This window comes from Corvus hawaiiensis, chromosome 3 (genome assembly GCF_020740725.1).
Source record: "Corvus hawaiiensis isolate bCorHaw1 chromosome 3, bCorHaw1.pri.cur, whole genome shotgun sequence".
In the NCBI taxonomy this organism is placed as follows: Eukaryota; Metazoa; Chordata; class Aves; order Passeriformes; family Corvidae; genus Corvus; species Corvus hawaiiensis.
This window is the reverse complement of record NC_063215.1, coordinates 21,808,378-21,826,733: the sequence shown is the minus strand read 5'-3', so window position 1 is coordinate 21,826,733 and position 18,356 is coordinate 21,808,378. Positions and strand designations below refer to the sequence as shown.

At 37.3% G+C, this 18,356-nt stretch overlaps 1 protein-coding gene across 16 annotated transcripts in view; it reads right to left on the bottom strand.

The window, feature by feature from the left end:
• DLGAP2 (DLG associated protein 2) overlaps window positions 1-18,356 on the bottom strand; it is a 466,127-nt gene that overhangs the window by 90,725 nt on the left and 357,046 nt on the right. For 12 of the 16 annotated variants that reach the window (XM_048296314.1, XM_048296315.1, XM_048296325.1 and 9 more), the window contains one exon: window positions 14,230-14,295. The exons of the other annotated variants lie outside the window; for them this stretch is intronic. In XM_048296314.1, coding sequence (XP_048152271.1) covers window positions 14,230-14,295 — 66 coding nt within the window. The remainder of the gene's footprint in view (window positions 1-14,229; window positions 14,296-18,356) is intronic. 16 annotated transcript variants of the gene reach the window in all.

The window sequence follows — 18,356 nt, the reverse complement described above, 5'->3', positions numbered from 1 at the left end:
CAGTGAATCTCAGCTTCATGATCCTAAGTTCACTCTTCAGAAGTATAAATAATAAACAGCAAAGAGAAAAAAAAATATGAACGTGCTGAAATGAAGCTCAATTTTTATATTGCTAAACAGTTTATGAATAAGCATTTCATACTATTTGAACATCTGTTATCCTTAGTCCAGAAGCATTATTGCTATTACCATACATGTAGAGTATTCTCTATCAGGCAGTTTTCCCCTTTTTATGACCAAACTACAAAATATTTACTCAATGACTCTAAGTTATTCCTGAAAAAAACAAATATATTTCGGTACATGCTATGGGGTTTTATATACTAGATTACTTGTTCCTATGAATCATGTGCTTCAAGTTGTGGTTATTATGCAAGCATGATTGCTAAATAAGAGTAGCTTGTAAGCAAAGATTTTGATACTTAAGCCTTTGATTTTTTTCTCTCATGTAATTTCTTGCAGCTGTCAAATGCTACAAACAGAAAATTAAAAACAACCCCAGAAATAACTTTATTTGATTTTCTCATTCACTTTCCCTCTTCAATTTCAGCTTCTTTAAGAAACATTTCAAAAGCAGACAAAGAGATAGGATGCAAGATAATCCTTTAGAGGATAAGACAGATGTGTAAGTGTTTATACAACCCACTTAGTACAGCCTTTCTGCAAATCCACTTTAAGAATCTAAATAATTTCACACAGGTGCTTGATACAAGGAAGTTGCAGGTCTCAACCAGAATGGAAGCCAGAGAATATCTATTAACTGGACACTGGAAACCAGGCTGTAGCGATAACACAGTAATTGACAGCACTTTGAAGGATTTCTAACCAAATGACAAAGCTCCCCTAAATCATATTTCCACTGCTGGTGAAAACTCAATGCCTGGATATGGTCATGAAACAGATCAATACTCATATCTCTCTAGTTTTATTCAACTAATAAGTGTTACATCATGATACCTTCAGTACAGAAGGCAATTGGTTGCAAGTCTTCAGCATCAGCTATCTCATAACCTAAATGCTCTATATTTCCTATTGTGAGAGATGCTTTGTGATAATTTTATTACACCCTAATTTCAACAGAGTTCTACACAACCTTTTAAAATGAATGGAACATTAAACTAATAAACAGTGAAGTATTCTTCAGCCTAGGCACAATTCTGCCACACTGAAGTCAAAGATGGATTTAAGGGTCCAAATGTCACCTCCACATTTTATCATGGCATGAAACTGATGGGTCTGTTCATATATCCTTTTCTGCTTCTATTTTGTTTTCCTGTCTGTTTCTTTTACTTAATTCTTGGCTATCATCACATCAAAATAAGATCTTATTACTGCTGATTACTCAGTCTGTTGTCCTATTTAGGTTAAAATACCTTGCATAAATGTAGTTACAGAAAGGAAATATAACTGTTTCTCTGAAATGATGTAATTTTGATTATATACAGACATGGCAGTAAATTATAACAGTGCTTTGGAAGTCAGCCACATAAGTAGTCCTGTAATTAGTGATACTTTACCCAGGATATTACCAAACATTATGAGGGGAATGATAATGGACCATGTGCTGGATTTACTCCGTCTGTACTTCCCATAAAGGGTTCCCAAAGCACCAGACAGAGATTACTGCAGTAGTTCTTACAAACCCATGAGATTAGATGGAGGGAAGAAGTTTTTTTTTACTCTGAAAGAGGTTGATCTAGTTGAAGATGTCCCTGCCTATAACAGGGAGGTTGGATTAGATGACCTTTAAAGGTCCCTTCCAATCCAAGCTATTCTATGATTCTATGTGGAAGGTACTGTTCTCCTTTTACAGAAATAAGAAGCTGCAATACAGGAAACATTTTCCAAAGTGCTTATGGATTTTCTGATTTTAATGTTCACAGAGGTGAGAGCCAGAGGGAGGTGGAAGGAAGCTCTTCTGTCACTCTGACAGCACAATGAGAATCAACCCCAAGCCTTTTCATCACAATCTTGCACATCTGCAAATGAATATAACTTGTACTACGCCTCACCAGTGCATTTAGACAAAAAAAGTAAGGGCACGGCAGAGATCCAGAATGAAAAAAAGAGAATAAGAAACTAATTTTAAATTAGTTCCTGAGCACAGAATTGCTAGTCCCTGGTGATTTCTTTAGGCCTCATGCAACATCAAACATAGTCCAGAAGGCTTCAAACATTTTCATCCTGTTACATCCCTAGGAATATGAGATGTGATGATTTGACTGCACTGCAATGGATAATCTAACAACAGCTTTTCTGTCCCTCATGGCTCCCCGTGATTCTAGCTCATTGCAACTAAAGAAAAAATACAATTTTCTGTATGTTGCTTTCACATAGCATGCTTTCATATAGCATTTTATGTGCTATATGGAATGTCTGAATTATTTTTGTTTGAAACACAGTAGCTAGAAACTGCTATAGGCATTTATTAAGATTAATCAAAATAATTAAAACATGAGTTAAGAAGTAGATGTTTTCCAGAAGTAATTGTCCCCTCTTAATTCTGTCATAGAGAGTAACTAAAACTAGATAAACCCCCAAATTACTTACATGTGCATCATTTAAATTTATCACTCCAATTAGGTTTGTCTATCTAGGACATCAAACCTGTTCTTTATCCCAGACACAACTACTTCTTCATACAAATCTTTTGAAAAATCTTCAGTACTTTGAAACACAATATATAAATTTATCAAGTCATTTGTGCTTTGTACTATTCAGTCAACTTTGTTCAGAGACTGAAGGGCTCGAAGAAACAGTTGAGCTGTGGCTGAACGAATTACTGTGTGGTACCAGAGCAGTGTTATTGCCCATGTGCTAGCTCTTAGCCTGCCAAGAAAAATGTGCTAGCTTAAAATTCAATTAATCTAACATGCTTTTCTAGCATTTGCAAGGGGCTAAAAGTGTGCCTGTGGTCAATGACCACAGCTCAGCTGATTCATAAAAATTCATAAAGCTACAGCATTTTTTTCTCAATCCTTTCAAAAGAAATTTAATATTTTGGTATAATAAAATCGTTTCAGATCTGATTGATCCAATAATGACAGGTTAGACTGAAGTTTTAGTCTATATCTTGAAGTCTCTTTTTTTTTACAGCAGGTCCTATGTTTGCTCTGGGCAATCACTTTAAAAACATAAAATGCCGCCATCAGAGCTAAAGAGCTAAAAGGAGATAGAAGAAAACATAAGCATAACCCAAAGCAGACAAAGAGATAAAGGAATAGGAACAGAGAAAAATATATTATATGAGAACATAGGAATGGTTTTTTTTAGATTTAGTCAGAGCAAAATGGAATCTTCCAATTAACTTCAATGGATAGTCAGACAATACTTAAAGACTGCGGCTGGGGGTGGACCTAGAACAAGACATAGGATGTTATGTCAGAGAACCCAGTAATTCCAAGCCCCTGAAAATCCGTTAAAGCTCTTCTTTTTCAGAGACTAATGTACAGATATGTCAACCTTTAACCTCGGCAGATGGAAGGATTTCTGCATCCCTTCCTATCTCTTTCAACTCCTTCCCTGTTATGCCATGTCCTGTCCTGCATTTTTTTCCTCCTGTTTCCAGTTCTGGACATTCTTGCTCCAAGCAGAGGTTGTTTTGCCTGTGTTTGGGCTCTGGCCACAATTTTTAGATCATCCAAGCTTTTTTCTTGTGCTAGGCAGTATCAAGGAAAGAAAGATAGGTTCAGGGACCAAGAATAATGTTTGAAATAATGAATTTGAATTGCTATTAATGTTCTAGGTCAGAAGGCTAAAACCCTCTAAGTAATGAAACATAAGAGCTGTGCATTTCCAGAGTTCCTGGAACACTGCTCTTAGCTAAAAAGCGTCAATATAAAGACACTGAAACTTCTCTGACATTTGAAAGAAGGGCATGTCTCCACAAATCTTTTCATGTGTTGCATATTAGAAGCAAGCTTTTAGAGCATGATAATACTCTCTGGAACTACTAAATGATGCCTAATTTTTTTTCTTACTTTTCTTTCTATTGAGAAATTAGTTTGAATTGCTTTAACCTTATAAGCCCCTCAGTAATCCGCTTTCCCATCTGAGAGATCTGTGCTGTTTTCATTGGAGAAGGAGCTGTTCTTCTGCCTAGTGTAACCAGGAAAATGCACTGCTGAAAAGAGATACCTAATCTAGCTTTCAAAAAGAGGTGGTAGACAAAACCAGACTACTGCATGTTGCTGTTTCACACAGTTGAATCAGTATTGCAATGCATTATGAAGAATATATACTCACAGCTTAACCTATAGCTAATAAAAAACCCGAAATGTTGGAAAAATGGGCATATTAATAAATAAGTAGACATTAAACATGAAAATGGATAATTAAAATGCTTTAGCTGGAAAAATGTCTGTCCAAGGTCTGCACTAAGTAGTGTTAGATGAGCACTGTTTCCTCATTAACTTGTTATAGTATTTTTCTCTGTTCTATTCTAGCCTTGAAAACAAATATTTACTGGAAATGAGAAGAGTGACTGATTGGCCAAATCCATGGAAGAAGTTCTGGAAATGCAAATACCTTTTGCTTCTGTTAGGGTCTCATGAGATTTTCAACTTATTTATGTAGCACAACACCTGGTATAAAATTGACATAAAATCACAAAGATGAGTCACCACCTTACAGTTTTAGAAGATGACTTGTATTTTCTGTGATGTGTGTGCACTTCATGCAGTGTATTGACCTTTCCATGAATTCCTACATACCTGCTCAGGCTGCTTACTTGAAATATTGAACATTGAGTAGCATTCCCTCAAAGATAAGTTATATTGGTTCTCGTAGAACTGTTGCAACAAGGTACTTTATGCACCCAGTCTCCCTGCACAGTCAAAGGGGAGAAGCAAGTGGTTCTGAGGAGCTAAAGCCAAACACCAAAATGCCCAAAGCTGTCAAACAGCACATGGGCTGCACGCGGATGCTTAGTTTGTTTCAACACATAAACCTGAAAAACTCCTCTATTCAGAATCCTGGGCACTGTGTGGCAGGCTTGGATGGCTCTGTTCCCACCAGCAGTGTAAACAGAGCTAGAGGACGTGTCCAGCCCATACAGTTAAACTGTTGCCATCATAATTTCATACTATGTAAAAGGACTCTTCCAACTGATACATAAGTACGATTTCAAGAACAACACGAGCCAAAGATTGTTACAAATATGCAGTCTGGATGTGGTTTTATTTTTGACTGAGAAACTGACATGCCTCTTCTGAAGCCTGAACTACATGTCAGAAAAACCACCAGAAGAATACTACCCTTCATGTACATATTTGCCTCTGCTGACTATGGCAAAAACTGTGGCTGACAAGCTCCAATGCAGAAACCTACATCATAAATGCATAAATTTAGGTGATCTGAGGCACATGGATTCTGCTAAACCATGGAAAATATTTTGACAGCCCAAGCTAATTCAGTGGAACAACATGACAAATAATGACCAAGGGTAAGATGGTTTTTATAATTCCCATGTTAGATTAAAATGGACATTCGAATTCTATTAAAACAGCACCAAAGTCCAGAACATACCAAACTGGAGCAGTCAGAAAACCCAAAGTGAGAAGTAAGGAGCATGTGCTGCAATTTATTCAGTACAGTCAGTTTTGAGCACTGTTATGCAGGTGTCTGTACGTGGAACAAATATTCGATAGCATTGAATCCTATTGTTTAGCCCAACAGTTGTCCATGTCTATCCTCTTTCAAATAAAGATTTGAAAGATTTGACAGTCTAGCATCTCAAGGGATTTATTCCTGAGATAAATAAGCTTGATAAGAATAAAGGGTATATAATAAAAGGAGTGCAGAATAACTGTCAATGAGCAAGAACAGAATCTTGGAGGTGGTGGGGAGGCTGGTGGGGGACACAAAGCACAATATACTGGAAGGAAGAAAAGTACAGAGTTGTGATAACTCTGGGGAAAGCTGTGACCAGGGACAAGCTAAAGCCACATTACAACACCAACTGCCTGGCATGGAGAACAGAGCATGCTAGATGTGAAAATGGAGAAATGTGGAAACAGTGTTTGAGGAATGAACACATCCCACACCTTCTGGGTGGAAAAATTAGCCCTTGGACTGAATGGAGAGTATGAAAGTCAAAATACTGTGCCTATGCCATGACAAAGGACAGGACAGAAATCCATGAGAGGCAATATGGGATTTGTATAAAACTCCAGGATATGGAGTGGAACAATGCAGGGAGTCCTCAGGATGGTGCAAAATTAATTTCCATTGGTTTGAAGTGTGTGATATCTTGGTACCAACTAGTATGCAGCACACAGACCTTCACAGTACTTTTCAAGTTTGAAGTACATTGCCATTATTCATCTTTCAACAGTGCTATGACACATTAAGTCCACAAAATTATTTATGACTAATATTTTTTTCACAGAATCTGTATGATCAGCAAGGTTTTGAAAAAAATTATTATGTATCAGGACTAGACTGACCTAAAATAACTAACATATAAACTTATTTTCTGGAGAAATACAGCTGTATGGAGTCAACTGGGGCTTCACTATGTGAATATCATTGAACAATTGGTTATAATGCTTCCAAATACACAGCAGAAATGCCAGCCCACCACCATTAAACTTCTTTTGTTCCTTATTGTGCCTGGCTTTATGGACTTTCTTTCCTAAAGGATAAAATTTTGCTACTTGCAGTTATTAGGTCATGAGAAAACCCATTTCTGTCAGGGTCATAAAACTGCCACTATTTTCTCAGCAATTAAAGAAAGCCAGAGTAATTGCATGGTACAGCTGAAAGGTATACACAGAAATCTATGCACAGCTCTGGAAGTACAAGGGAAATCCTTGTCACATTGATAGCAGTAACAAATCTCCCATTAACTTCATGGGGCCAGGATTAGTTGTAAGCATTTGCTGAGAAAAGTTCTTGGTTATTTTGCCTATGACACCTGTGTTACTTGAGGTAGATTGTCTCTATCAGGGCTGTATTTTGCAGAATGCACAATTTGTGCTGGACTGGAATAAACGTGTTAGAAACCTGCAAGGGTTCTCAGTCAGAAAGTTGATGGCATGGAAGGGTGAAACTGAAATACTGCCTGTGATAGCATAATTGCCAAAATTTAATCCCAAGGATCCAAATCACTTGGACCAGCTAGTCAACTGAATGGAACCACCAAATCTCCAGGGTTTCTTTTCTACTAAGAAACACTTATCATTGATTCTTAAATAAAAATCAAACAAAAGAAATAATGCTGATATTTATGATCTTCTTCCCTGATTTTTTTCTTAGTGTTTCTGGAATTCTTCTGAATTTGTCCATTTTTTGTGATGCTATATCACAGAGGAAATTTTCCACCCCATCCAATGCTAAGGGGACTACAAGAATAAATGCTCATGTATCCAAGCAAAAATATTTATCATATATTCCCTCCAAATTGCCTTTTATTTTTTCTTTAAAACATGGATATATTTCAAAGATTTCACTTATTTTAGAGTGCTCTTCTGGGAAAGAAATAATGTAATAATTAATTATCAAAAGCATTGATTATTGCCACAGAACAATGACTGCTGAATTTAAAATACCAGTCTATTTCAAAATTACCTTTATATTTCTTTTTTTCAAACATTAATTCAGAGTTTAAATTATCAGAACTGAAGAAAATTATTTGATTTTCTCTTTGTTTCAGCATCAGTTCTTTGCAGACTTTTGATTCACCAAAAATTTTAGTTTTAGCCATGGTCTGACGCAAAAGAATTATTTTACTTCTTGGAGTTCATCATTATCTGCTCAGGTGTACACCCTTGGCGCTGTCTCTTGCTGCTTTGCCATTGTATGGTGAACTTTTCTGTTCAGTTCAACCCACTGAGATGGAGGAGGACTCATCCTGATTTTCTTATGGGGTGCAGGAAGAAATAGCAGCCTGGTGACAAGATCCCTTTTAAACCTGTTGCTATAGTAACAGGCAGACAATCTTCCTCTTTACATAACCTCCAGATTGGGAATTTTTTGAATCAGGGTGCTGTCTCTTGTCTTTCTGGCTGAGCTCTGTTTTGGATCTGTGACAAACACTGCAAACATTAATTGCCTTTCTCCACCATCACCGGCACCCAGATTTTCCATGTGGCAGTGAAGGGCCAAACTGTGACTCCTGTTCCTGGGATGAGGTGGTGGTTTGAGTACCCTCACTGCAGGCAAGTTTGTGACAAGGCATCACACTGTGCTGCTGTCTGTTCTCTTATGAAGAGAAATGACATTATAAAAAGATGGAAAAAACAAGTGAAGTTGCACAATGAAAGGTGACAACTGAACTCAGCAGTGAAAGCTGGGATTGTATTAGCAATCTTTGCTGGTGTTTATCCTGCTGCACTACTTCTGCCAGTGCAAATTCTCTCGGGAAGACAGTGGCCTATGTGCCCAGCACTGCAACGGAAGACTGCGGTCATTTACCTCCACACTGGAAGCATCTCCACCACCCTGGTTGTGCCAAAATTTGTCTCACTCCTGACAGAACCTAAGCAGGCAATGACGAATGTGGAGGTAGAGCATGGTAACTTTTTTTCTGAGGAAATGGAGAGCACATCATTTAAGCTGCTCATCATAGGAATATATTTAAAAGGCTGCACATTTTATCCTTTTGTAAAGGGACAATCCAGTGAAGACACTCAGTGAGGAAGGCACATGTGGCTAAGCAGTCAGTCTCTCATCATCTCATCTCATCTCATCTCATCTCATCTCATCTCATCTCATCATCTCATCTGTTGAAGCTGTCACACTATGGGAAGGTAAATATTGCATGTCAGGTATGCACCCAGGTGTTACAGAGGTCAGAAGGGCATGAGGGAGAGAAAAATGTCCCTTCTTTGCTAACATCCCACATGTGAAATCATTTAGAACAGAAATATTTGTTTATGAATGCATAAACCCCTTTGTATTCTGTAGTAGAAATGGATGAATAATTCATTACAAATATCCTATTTGGTTAATCTTACATCCTTACAAATGTCTCCTCCTGTTTGTGAATTGACCTTGGGCCTAATGGGATTTTTGCAGAGTTATTTGACATTATGAGGTATTTAATTTTTAGAAATAGCTTTTGATCTGCAGATGTTAATAAGCATTTGTTGCCAACAACCTACAATTAAAATGCTGGACAGTTAGCATGTTTTTACATGATGTTCAGGACATATAATATGATTTTCTTCTATGACTGAAAGTAATTTACAGAATAAGTTCTCAAGCATAACTAAAAGGAATTTAAAGTTCAAAATTTATTTTCTGAAAATAATTTTATTTCATTAGCGTTTTCTACAGTCTTGATCATCACATCAATAAGCTTCTACACTACAGTTTCTGGATACAGAAAAATTAAATCTGTGAAGTGGAATTATTTCAAGATATGATGGAATAAGACTAATAAGAAAGGCCATTTTTTGCAGTATCTGTTCATCTAGTCACAATAAGCAAGTAATAGGGTCACACTGAATCATATCAGGGCACATCATATTTAAAATCTCTTGTAAATTTAAAATACTTGTATATTGTCATGCCAAACCACCTGGCTACATATTTTTATTATATGGCAGAAAGATAGCTCTGCGGTTAGAGGATTAACTTGGGAAATCTCCAGTCAAGTTTTCTGTCAGCCATGAATTATTTGTATGGTTCAGGACAAGGCCACGGGCAGGGGTGTCAGTTGCCATGGAGAGGTTTGACCTTACCTCACTGGGTTGCAGTGAACCTTTGTGCATATCTCTTGTAGACTCCCTACTTCTATTCCTCATATGACTAGAATAAAACTTCTGTACCTCTGAGTGTTAATGTCAGAAACCAGGGAAACCTCCAGTCTGTGGCACATCTAAGAATTTAAACCAGAGTGTTACTGTGCCTGCTGATTACTGGGATGAGTGTCACGATAGTGGTTACTCTGTGTGGACAAGCCACGTGTCTGACTGAAGTCCCACCAGCTCCAGTCAGTCTACAGATGTTTAACTATCCCTGGATGCCCTGGGGGAAGGTGCACCAAGGCGTGGATGTGGCACAGAGGAGAGTCAAGAGCTCACTGACAGCCCCATCTCTGTCCTTGAGAAAATTTCCTGTCATGCCTGGTACAGGAAGCTAAAACCCTTGAAAAGTAGGGAGTGTTCAGACACTGACTGCACTGAGTAAGGAGGGATAATACGGTAGAAGGACAGACAGACTGAAAAGTCAGGACTTTTTTTATGTTTTCATTTCAAGAACAGCCATGTGCTTTCTTCCTTCCAACACATAAGGTCATAAAGGCATGATCATGCAATCAACAGTGATTGAATAACCATGAGTTACTGTCTGACACTTGAACTCTACCAATTAATCAAAAGCACAAATGCATCAACTGTGAAATAAGAATACATTTTTGTAACCTGCCCTTAAAGTCCCTTACAATTTACTTTGTAATTGAGGCATGTTAAGAGCATTATTAGTAACTACAACCTGTTTTACATGTTTCAACCTTTTCCTTAACATCAACTCAATATCCATTCCTGAAGAGAAAACAGCAATTTAGTTTAGCAAAAAGCCTTTAGTGCAAGTTCTCTTTCCTTGCTTGATATTAGGTGCTGCTAACTATAAAACTTGTGTAAATTAAATGTTTTCCTTACCTATAAAAAGTAATTAAAATGATTTTTCAATAACCTATTTTTCCCTCTTCACTCTGTGCATGCACTATCTATTAAAATATATATTTAAAGAGAAGTTCATCCCATCTTACCCGTTCACATTTCTTTAACTATTTGAATGCCTTTCAAACATGGCATTTTTCTATTTCTCTTGTTAAGATTGCACTATTTGCTTTTGACACCTGAAGCAAAATGTTGCCTTACCCTTTGCATGCCTAAAGTAAACAAGACTGGGAAATTTTCAGATAGCATAGAAAAGAGTAGTTTAATTAAATGTTTATTTTCTAATACATTATCATTGTTTAGATAATATAAACACCAGCAAGAAGAAAACTTGGAATTGAAAGAACTCCAGTTTCCATGAGACTTACAGTGAGCTGCTTGAGATCACACATCAGATCTCTTGCTCTCATCACCATGCCCTGCTACCTTCATTTGTTTATTTGGTTAACCAGGTTGCTTATTTGAGATATTTCTAGTGAAAAGAATAGGAATTTTTTTGGTGTGAGTGTGAATGTTGTAACAATAATACTTATCACCCTGAACTCTGGTAACAAATAAATGTTAGTGGAAAAGCTATGAAGTATGGTTCTCACAAACTAACTGTTAATGCATGGATAAGCTTTTTTTGAAGGAATCCATTGCATTTATGCCTGTTTTAACTAATGAGGTCTTTTATAGAATCAATAGTGGGAAAGAGCTGAGATCAGTCCTATCCCTTGATACCTTTTTCCAATTAAGGCAGTGGATCATTTTATTAAAAATATTATTTAATGACTATTTGGCATTTTCACTCTGGTGAGATACTGTGCAAACATTAATTAATCCCCACCAAAACCCCAAACCTCACTAGGAAATACTAAACCCATTTTACAAACAAGGGCCTGGAGCCAGAGATCTTTCAGTACCACAGAGATCATAACTTGAAGCTCCTCAGGACAATGGGAGTCTAGAATAATGAATGGTCCTGCAGTTAGAGCTTCCTCAAAGAACATCATCCTGACTCTATCTTGACTTGGGGCAATTATTTTGCTTCTCAAGGAAAGCCCTTTCTGTGTTTTCTTCAGGGATGAAGGTCTCTAGCAGTCTGTCAGACCGAGGCTGTTTATACAAAACAATTACATAGTCATTGGGTTATGTATATACAGAAAAGAAGTGAGCCCATTTCCATAGTCCAGTAATTAGAGTATCCACCCAGAATCATATTTCTCTCCAACGAATATTTACCTTTACACATGTGCAACAGCAAGAAGAAGTGAAGACTGAGAAAGATCTAATAGTTTGCAGCTTTTTCACTTATGTTATATATATACAGTTAATTGATTTGAACACAAATCTTCAAGTGACATAACACAACCCTGGGGCAAAGACAGAAAGACAGATACGTCCTATCCATCTGTAGAGGTGTAGCACATTAGCACAGCTGTAACTACAGAGCTTGTCTACACAGAACTTATCTAACTATCCCACAACTTTTATAAAAGTCTTCCCAATTTCAGTGATTCTCTCTAGGGGAGAAGCAGACATCATATGTTTTTACATTAGTGATAGTACCCAGTCCACTTCTTTTGATGACCTCCCGTTTGGTAGTTAGGTCCTCTGAGAAGGACAGGATTTTCTTCCGAAAATATTAAAGCCATCCACCTCTTCCCATGTATTATCTAGAAACCTTTGGTATTTACTTTCAGAGGACTCTAATAAGGACACATGACCTAGGAGCAAGGACAGATTTTTCCTTGCTTTTGGCCTATCTTTTTTCAGTCATTTGGCCATAAATAGTTGCAATTTTTGAAAGCAGCTGAATTCCTTTGTAGTCTAGTTGTGATTTGTTGTTGTTATTTCTGTTGTTTTACTTTTCTGTTTCTCGTTTCTGACTAATCCCCCATCTTCTTCCCAGTTAGGGTTCTGGATGACTGGTCAGTTAGAATATATCTTTGTGTTAATCTTTGATTACCAATTTCATAAGAGGGTCCTTGCTCCTAAAGATACTTGACATTTAATATTATTGACTTATATACCATTTATTGTGGCTCCAGAAATCCTGCAGATCTTTCTCAAAAAAATGGGAAGGAGAACAATTTTGACATACTTCTAAAGCATGACTTATCTCACTCTTCATTAACCTTCTAAAGTAGACCAAACCTGCTATGTCCTAGAAAAGTCTAACACTCTTCATTGACTCTAGAAGAAGTCCAGAGATCTACAGTTTAGACATCTACATCTGAAATACTTTCCAACTCTCAGATGAGATGAATTCTAACGTTACCAGGGCATCTGAACTCCTTCCTGTGTGCTGTGAAATGGGACAGCAGGATGAAAAAACTCCAAATGTCCAAAAAGGCTGAGATACTTGCTCATTTCATGGCTCCTCCATAGGATCCACTTGTGAAATTCCTAGGAAGCCTCATGTTTAACCATATCTTCCCTTTTACACCACTTCGATTACGGCAGAAACTGCCTGAGGCTTCTTCAGTCTGTTCCTTAACACATTCTTCTGTCCAGTCTTTGGAAGGAATCCTGTAGCTTTTTTCACTTGTTTTGGAATATTAAGTGAATAAACAAGTCCAGTACAGATATTTTCACATTGAACATTTATGAAACTCCCTGACTTGAGTGCAACTGAGTGGCAACACTACTTGTTTTAGAAAATCCTCTTCTAAGAGATTGTCTAAACATAAGGACACAACATGTCTGAATTCATGCTCCTTGTTCAAACTGCTTGAATAGTTTTCCTTAACACAGCAACTGTGATTTATCTTCCTAGCAGTGTGCAATAATACAGTCAGGGAAAGAGTTCATAATATTCTTGTCAACTAAAACAATATCCTAAAATAAAAAAATAAACCGTTGCAATATATTAACATGAGCATATTCACAAAAAGAGAAAAATTACTTTACACTGACTTCTGAAATGTAAGTAAGCTCATGTTGAATAAAGTCAGCTTTAAGTAGCAAACACATAGAAACCACTTCCCATATTGCTTTTCTAAAAATAACCACATAAAGTAATTGCATGTAAATCAAAATTTTGTTGGATTTCACATAAACCAGTGACAATGTGAGTATGAAATTCCAGGAACAGAAACTCATGTTTTCACAATCTAAATGTAAAAAACTGAAGCCAGTGGGGCATTTTAGTTCTAGCTTTGTAAAACAGAAGTATCAAGATTTCACTCATGGGCTTTAAGAGTTTGTGATTTCTTCTTGCTTCTGTTATTTTTTCAAATTGAGAAGGTAACATTCAAAACTGTGTGCATTTAGGCTGTTCTCTAAGGGGTAAGAAAAAGAGAAAATGACAAAAGAAGGAAGGTTGGCAAATTCCTTGAACACCTTCTTTTGAATTCTCAGTTGCCTGACTGTTACCCAAATCTGATGTTTTTTACTTTGTATTCTCTAACCTTATAGAGCAGGTGAAAAATGCCCAGAAGGATTGGACTGAGAGTTTTTTGGCCACTGTCACTGACACCACGTGGTGCCGTGCCTGCTGCAGGCTCCGTGGCAGGGGGGAGGCTGTGCCCCAGAGCAGCCTCCTGCGCCCAGCCCCGCGGCTGCGCCCAGCCTTGGGGTGCACGAGCAGTACCAGGTATCTGAGAGATGGGATCTGTACCTAGCTCCTCCTCTGGCGTCCCTGGAAAACTGAAGCCCGACTTGAGCAGATCGCCACCCTCTTCTTCTGAAAAGACAGAAACAAAGTAGCTATTTAATAACGCTGATATTTTTCTATATCCAGACATAACTCTCCACTAGTTTTTAAATCCACTCAGTGATACCTATTACCATTCAGGACCTCTGTTAATGTGAAGCTGCTGAGCTGCTATTATCTGCAGTATCTATCCCTTTGACAGTTTCTCAAGTGTTCTTCTATTAGCAACAGTATTAATTGTTTTTATTATTTTAATTTTGCTAGACATTTTCAAATAATTAGTGTCATAATATTCATAAATGCCATTTTTGTAACTTCTTTTACATTGTTCTTTCCAACTTTTCTTAGTGATGTTGAATTGTATTGCCTTTTTGCCTTCATGTAATTATTCCAGAAGAATCCTTATTGTTGGTCCCCCAGATGCACCTCTAGCACTTCCCACACATTATTCTTAGGCCACTTTTATTACCTTTTATTCACAAACATTTCTATTCTGCCATTATGAACTATGATAATGCTGTGATGACTTTTTCTTATCAATAACATTTACTTTTGTGCTAGAGATAACTTTTGTAATTATGAAAAAGTATTTAAACTTGGGTGATATGTATATGCTGCATGAATGCAGAAACCACCTGAATGGCTTGAGTGCAGCTCTGAGCTACCCTGCTTACATCCCTTTCAGAGTTGCAGTTTGTTACCTCTGCATTGCCCTCTTGTCATGCTGGCATATAAACTACTTTTGGCCCAGGCAAGTAGTCTAGATATTTCTGTAATGGTGCAGCAAATGGAAAACTGGGTCAGTAACAATTCCATGAGATGCAAGATTGGCTTCAGAATACATGGATTATGATACAAAATATCTCATTAATATGTTTCATGTATTTATCAGTGCTACCTTTTAAATGTTTTTTATGTTTTTCCCCTATCCTCCATATTTGCTGGTGTCTCAGGTGGGTGGAAATTATCAAGTATACACAGCCTTCCACTGTTCTCCTTCTTACCGTCTGTGTATGTTACAAGCACAGACACCCCAGAAGAACAGGGAAATAATGGAGTACTCCATGTCCTCTCACTGTACGTTCAACCAGCAGCTCTCAAAAGAAAGATAAAATCAGGTATTGCCAACCGTGTTTTTCTGATGCACTGCCGACGACTGATGACTTCCAAATAATTCACATCAGTTCATACTATCATACCCTCAGGCAGACATTTCTGTAAGGTTGAACCAGCTCAGACTTTTCTTAGGAGTACCTCAATGAGACCAGATGGTTTTTGTGGTGCAGCTTACAATAGACACACAGTTTTGCCTGTTTCAATGCTCCATTTAACAAACACATGCATTTTGCATATTTCTTGGTCTTGGTTACACTTCAATTTGTATTCCGATTTTTTCCCAATTATCTCACAGCAAGCAAAATGAGTGAATATTCTCAAGTGAATCTCTCAAGCAATTGTTCCGAGGTTTTGACAATTTCTGAGGTTAAGAATATCTAATTGATAACAACAAGTTGTATAGCACAGATACTGCATAGAAAATTAGTTCCAAGGATGTTAAGAATGTTGGATAAGCCAAGCTGTCAAATAAACATCTTGTTTATAAACTCAATTGTTAAAAAAACTCAGTCTGCTAAAATACAGTCTACAAGAGATTTCAGTAAGTGACGGATGAAAAGTCATACACAATTTAAAAAATGACTGGCATATGAATTTAAATTAAACTTCATTTGGAGAGGTAATGGACAACTCTAATTAAATAAAAGCACAAATTAGGCAGTTTCCATGGAGACTTTGCTCACATGATCTGCCTGTATTGTATAACTCATACGCTTGTCCTCTAATGTGGCTGCACAAGAGTAAGGAATCAAATGAAAGTTATAACAAAAATATTCAGAAGGATCCTTTACATTCTTGCAAGTAACTAGGAGATCTCACTGCTAACTTCAAAATAAAGAAGATAGTTTTATATTTTTGAAAAAGCTATTAATTTATTCCAAAGGTCTATCTTGCACATATATTCAGAAACACTTATGGAATGAATGCATAACTTTATTTTCCCTTGCAAGCAATCAGCATCATAAAACAAGTCTGCCTAAAACTAGACTGTTAGGAGTAGGCTAATCAAGACTAAAAATTTGTGGGTCTGAAGTGTTTGAGAAAAAAAAAAGAAAAGAAATTTCTTTTTCAAAATTGAAGGGAAAGGTCATGCAATGAGATCCATAAGTCAGATTCTGACTTTGCTGTAAGCGTTCCTGTGCAAATTTGGACAGTCCACTTAATCTCTTTCTGTCTCAATTTCCCATTAGAATTAAGATTAGAATTAATTTCTCTCTTGTAGCTATACTACATTTGTTAGTGTCAGTGAGCCTGTTGTCTAGAAGAGCCTACAGAGAGCACAAAGAGATTAAATGTCCTTCCTACAGAAATGCTGTATTCTGTTATGAATAGGGTCTTGCAGATATTTCAAAGGAAATTAGAATTCCTTTGTCATTCCGTTAGATTTATGAATCTGTATGAGGGGTATGAGTAGGTCTTAGTGATTAGTTTACTTTCTAATTATGAGGACTTTTTATTTCTTTATATTGTATCACTATACCTATTCACATCACTATTTCACTGTTTATGTTGTCTTTCAAAAGGCTTTTGTCATTTCAGCCCTTGAAGAGATTCAATTTTTGTGTTCTGTACTTATGAAGCATAAATTAATCTAGAGTCTTGGTGGCTCTTACAGGATTACACAGATAATCTTTGTATGAGGTTGATCTGTACTCCAAACTCATATTATTCCTTCAGCAACAGACATACACAGCCTTTGTTTCTTCAGTTTAAATTTTTCCTAGAAATTACCATTTGTATTATTGACCACAGAAATGAAAAGCACAGCCTTCATTCATGAACACACAGCATTCATGTTCATATCTCATAGTAATGGAGACAGGCAGATGATCACAGCATTTTCACTCATGCTGAAATGAAAGTGTCAGAGGATGAGTGCATTCATGTCATGTCATTCACCTTCTCTATCTCACAGATCTATGGGATCTCAGCTTGCCCTTTGCTACCTACTGGTAGAACATTCTACACCAGTGGACATAGAAGAAAATGGTGTTAGCATGGAGTGCTTCAATGGGCAATGAATTGCAAACAAAGAGATTATGAAAATAGGATGATTTATAATATAAGTTTTTAAACAATGTGTGGAACACAGTTCTCACACAAGGGACACTTATCAGTATATAAACTACTGCACCACAGACAGGTCTAAATACAAAGCAAGACTTTTGCTCTGAAGCTGAAGCTAAAATGTAGCAAGAAAATCCACTCTCAACAGGGATCAAAATATTGACAAAAAATGAAAGTCTCTAAAAGTGCAGAGATATTTGCTTCTGTGAAAGCTCAATGTATAGTAAAATGATGCTGTGATCTGCATAAGTAGGAGAGCACAAACTATCATTTACATGTAGTATCTCATTTTCCTTTTTAGATATGCGATGTATCTGTCATTCATTCCAGTGCAACACTGCACAGATGACACTCAAAACTGTGATAGGAACCTTTCACAGCTGAAGTTCTCCAGACTTAAGCTCGGAAATGTCAGGAGATATTGTTGAGTTGGAATCAGCTTGACAGATCCAGATGGCTCGTTCAACCCTGAAGCTACTACATGTACAGTGGGAAATGACACAGACCAGTGCCCAAGATGAAGCTGGCATGGCACAGCTTTTGTCCTAAGAAAAGGCTGGATGTCTGTCAGGAGTGTGCCCCGGCTTGTTCTGTTCCATACCCTGCTAAGGAGATGTTCTCTAGGGAAGCACTGGTTGGCATGGGCCAAATCTGGTCAAGGCTATGTGCTGTGGCAGGGATGAATGAACTTTGCCCACCCTTCAAATTTTTCATCTCAGCTTTAACTTCTCAGTATACTCTTTGAACCTGATCTATCAGTTTAAATCCTCTTTCCTCACCTGAAAAGTCTTGCCTCTCTGTTGGCCCTCATTTTTTATGCAGTCATTCTACCCTTAACAACCAGGCATGCCATTTCCATCTCCTAATTGTACTTCTTTTATAACCTATTCATCCACTAAATAGGCCCC